Here is a 4,234-nt window from a genome sequence, read left to right on the forward strand (position 1 = left end):
TGATAGAATTCAAGAATAGAAGTTTTAAATGGTATCACTTATTATTTTGCTTAATTTCACGTTGTCTCAATTGCAACACCATTCTCATGCCCTGCAGCGAGGCATGCCATGTCCATTTCCTAACTACACTGTAAATCTTTTGCTACCATCAATACTCTTTGTGTCTGAAAGTGAGATCAAAGCAATGACAAACCCAGTTTAACACAGTCTTTATTGGGTTACAGGCTACCTTTGGCACCATATTATCTCTAAAGGCACTATTGTAGATGTATGAGACAGATAAAACAATTAAGTAACAGCGATTAAGTTGCAGAATATCGAATTGATACCAGTTTTAATTTCTGATGTTCTGGAAGACAACCAGAAAGGTGAAATCAGCCTTTCTCAGCTCTCTCAGAGAGCAGCGGTACTTGGGTGGTACTGATGTGTGTGTGTGTGTGTGTGTGTGTGTGTGTGACAAGTCAGGCATTAACTTGTGGGATTCAATTGTGAAAGTGATCAAATTTCACTTATACTGAGCAGTTGTAAAACTGAGTGTTGACATGTCAGAGGAGGAGTGGTAAAGGATAGGATTTATGTTGGGGGAGGGCAGATTTCATGTGTGCCCTTCAAGAGTACAAAGCCACGACGCTCTGCACGGGACAAGAGGTTTTTTCTCCCAGGACATCTTGTGAGATACTGAATGCGAGCAGGTACGTTTCTGTGCATGCTTATGAAACAATCCCCTCATGTTGCTGTGCATGATTTTGTAATGCTGATCTTGCAAACACGTTGCTGTGTCTTCCAAGTATTGATATTAATAAGATGTCAGAGAGGGAGTCCAGCCACAATTTAACACAAACTCAGTTGGTTACCGTAAAAAAAAAGAAAAAGAAAAACACTCACAACTCAGAGATGAAACAGCTGCACACAGCTGGAAGCCAGCAAGGATTTGGGCATTTTTAATCAGTGGTCAAACACATGGCCTTTTTCTTTCGCAAGAGCTCAGACGGAGGCATTTATGATGAAAACTATTACATCAACAGCCAAAATCCTCATAGCAGAGGGGGAGTCAGAGACACCCCTCCTTCAGTTTTCTGTGTTGCTCTGCCTTTTGAATTAATCAGTTTGTTTCTGCGCAGTGGGCCACACAACAAGAACAACAGCCATGAAGTTCCAAGCTCTTTTCTTCCTCCTGCTCCTCACCTGCATGTGCCTGAGTCTTGCTCAAGGTAAGTGGAACAGATTTGCTTGACACCAGAACTACTATATTGCAATTTGTAATAGAATTGCACACAGATATAACAGTGCATTTTTTTTAATAGTAGCTCAATATTGTGCAGGTATCAGTATTTACTTTGCAAGCTAAAGCCTGCACATATAGACTATATGGAGTCTCACTTGGAGTCTCTACACTCACACATAGAATTGCGGCTGCAGCTGTATTTCATAATCCACGTTCCTTTTATATTGTTACAAAACCTCTCTTCCAGTGAGGGGAATTATTTTGCTGAAAAACATTTACCACAGCACGTCGTACCAAAGTGTAATCTGTCTAGGCTTGCGATTATAGCACGCTTTGGTGTGGGACTCATGTGACAGGTTTAATTAAGTTTAGAAAAATTGCTGATTTTTCATAAAAATGTTCCCATCAGCAAAATACAGAACAAATGGGAAATTTTAAGGGACTTTGGTGTAAAACTTACAGTTTCTTTAATCAATATCCAGCTGCTAAGATGCTGATATAACAGTTGAATTTGTGAAAGAAGAAGAGTCTTAAGCTGCCATTTACAACCTCCTGATACAGTAGTTGATAGTTCTACTTTTTCCAAGTACTGCCTCACCACACCTCACTCGCCTCACACCACACTAGATAGGGCAGTGTGGCTACAGGTCTTCAATCTGAAGGAGGAGCACACCAGGCTGGACTCATTTAATCAGCTGGTCTTCAGCTGATAATTCGATGACCTCTTGGCTGTTTGCAATAAAAACTTTATGAAATAGTTTGGACATGCCTGAGTTAGGTAGTAAGTAACTAATTACAGTAAGCAGTGCTTTAGACAGGATTTTAGAAATATTACAAACATGTAGTCTAGATCCACCCAGTACACTCCCCATCCCAGCAGATACTGACAAAACATCAAGAATAAAGTTGTTTAGATGTCTGATCATTTATTTGTTCAGTTAATAGTTAGTCTAAATGCTGTTTGAAAGCGTTTTGCATACTGTCAGGAATAAAGGTCTGGTGGAAAAACAATGATGAATCCTTCATCTGTTACCCCACAAGTAATCAAATTACTTCCTGTAAAATACCCATCATGCACTGTTTTTTTTTAAAAAGTGTCTGTAGGATGTAAACACCTCGCTACAAATGCTCCAAATTCCCAAGGACATGACCTCAGTTTCCTAAGGTACACAGTGGCCCTGATTGTAAGGGAACTTTCTGACAATAGCAGGTTATGGGCAGGTTATACTTTGTGATTGGTTGCAGGATGTGCTGTGAGAAACACCTCTGCCAAATATTACAGTTCTATTTTTAGATTCTAATGATTTTTGAACAGCTTAACCACTGACACTGACTATAAATCTTATCAAAATATTTATTACGCATCAATCAAGGATGAACTCTTCATACTTGAATAAACTTATCTTGTCCAGAAACATAGAAATCACCAAAATAGCAATTTCATGACATGCAATTTAATTAATAGTGATTTGTGAGCCTCATGATTGTCAGGCCAGGACTCGAATGAGGTGCAGAGTCAAAGTTTCGCAGATTTATGAAAACACAATAACCAAAGATCTCTTTGACAGGCGTGAAAAACAATGGCTATAGAATTACTCTATGAATATGACACACTAGATGAAACTAGCGGTCAAAACACAAAAGGAAAATCTTTAAATAACACAAAAGACAATCAGGCTGACGCATGAGGGAAGGCAAGTGCTCTGAAACGAGAGGAGAGTTAAGCTTTCAAAATAAAACAGGAAATGACAAGACAAAAAACCCAAGACGAGACAAACCTCACCACGGTGTGACAATGATTATGTTTTTCCTGTCAATAGACAGCACATTACAAATAATTCATAACAAGAGCAGACCACACATACAAACAGCACAATAAACAGGCAACCACTGCCTAATGTTAAAACTGAGTTATAAATTTTTCTCTTTTGAGTGATTGTTTAAATTGTCCCCAAGGGAGACATTTTCGAGTGCTCCACTTAAAAGTCTCTCTCTCTAACCCTCCCGAAATGTCTCACTCTCTCTCTCCAGGCTCGTATGGTAACTGCTGCCTTGGCCACGTTCCAGAGATGAAAGCAAATAAAAAGAGAAATGTTCAGAGTTACAGGATGCAGGAAACAGATGGCGATTGCAACATCAGAGCTGTTGTGTGAGTTTTGAAGTCCTACATTGTCGAAACTTCCCGCAATATAATAAATTAGCAAAGACTAATAGAACAACAAACTGCTCACTAAGAAAGTGATTGATTCATGCTCGGAAATGTGCACACTGGTATCTTTGATTACTCATAAGAATTGTGCAGTAAGCTGCATAACATTAAGTAATAATACTGATGTGTGTAGGTTTCTGATGAAGAAGAGGCCTTCACATACAAAGCAGCGGACTGTCTGCGCCAATCCAGAGGAGCGCTGGGTCCAGCAACTGGTGGAGGCTTTGGACATGAAAATGGCAAAGAGGAATTAGGTAAAAAGTTACACAACATACTCTCACAATGATGCACTTCAATGCCTTAAAGAGAGCCTCGGTGTGAAAAACGATTCTCTTTGCAGATGACTTAAAGGAGAAGAACAAGAGAGGAATGTGAGAGAGCAGAGGTGTCGTTCGATCTTCATGTCATGCATCATATATCACCTGTCACCAGATGGATTGTCTTACAGCAGGGTTGGTATTTCCTGTAGCTGACAGAGAATGTTAATGTACACAGTTCACTATAAAGCCAACATACCATACCCTCCATGTTATAACCATTATAGCAACATTCATTTATATGAGCCATCGCTATTATACTGTTCACTGATCTGTGATATGTAGCACCTGCTAGGAATGAGCCACTATTTGGCAGCTTTGAAATGTACATGCAGAGTGCACAAGCGTGTGTGATGTATATGTGTAAACCATATCAGGATAAGATAAAAGTTTTTTTATATGACAGATTGCCATATTTTTATATCTGCATAGTAATTGTACTTTTTTCCTTGTATATCAAATAAAGAAGCAATGCAACCCAAA

The 4,234-nt window shown here is 39.2% G+C and overlaps 1 protein-coding gene across 1 annotated transcript; it reads left to right on the plus strand.

The window, feature by feature from the left end:
- Window positions 1–556: 556 nt before the first annotated feature.
- On the plus strand, window positions 557–4,234 carry ccl25b (chemokine (C-C motif) ligand 25b). Its single transcript, XM_041935216.1, has 5 exons — window positions 557–692; window positions 1,122–1,211; window positions 3,257–3,374; window positions 3,568–3,688; window positions 3,775–4,234. Exons 1-4 carry the CDS (start codon window positions 683–685, stop codon window positions 3,686–3,688), a joined length of 339 nt encoding a protein of 112 aa, XP_041791150.1. The 5' UTR covers window positions 557–682; the 3' UTR covers window positions 3,775–4,234.

The sequence above is a fragment of the Chelmon rostratus genome, chromosome 4 (genome assembly GCF_017976325.1).
Source record: "Chelmon rostratus isolate fCheRos1 chromosome 4, fCheRos1.pri, whole genome shotgun sequence".
In the NCBI taxonomy this organism is placed as follows: domain Eukaryota; kingdom Metazoa; phylum Chordata; class Actinopteri; order Chaetodontiformes; family Chaetodontidae; genus Chelmon; species Chelmon rostratus.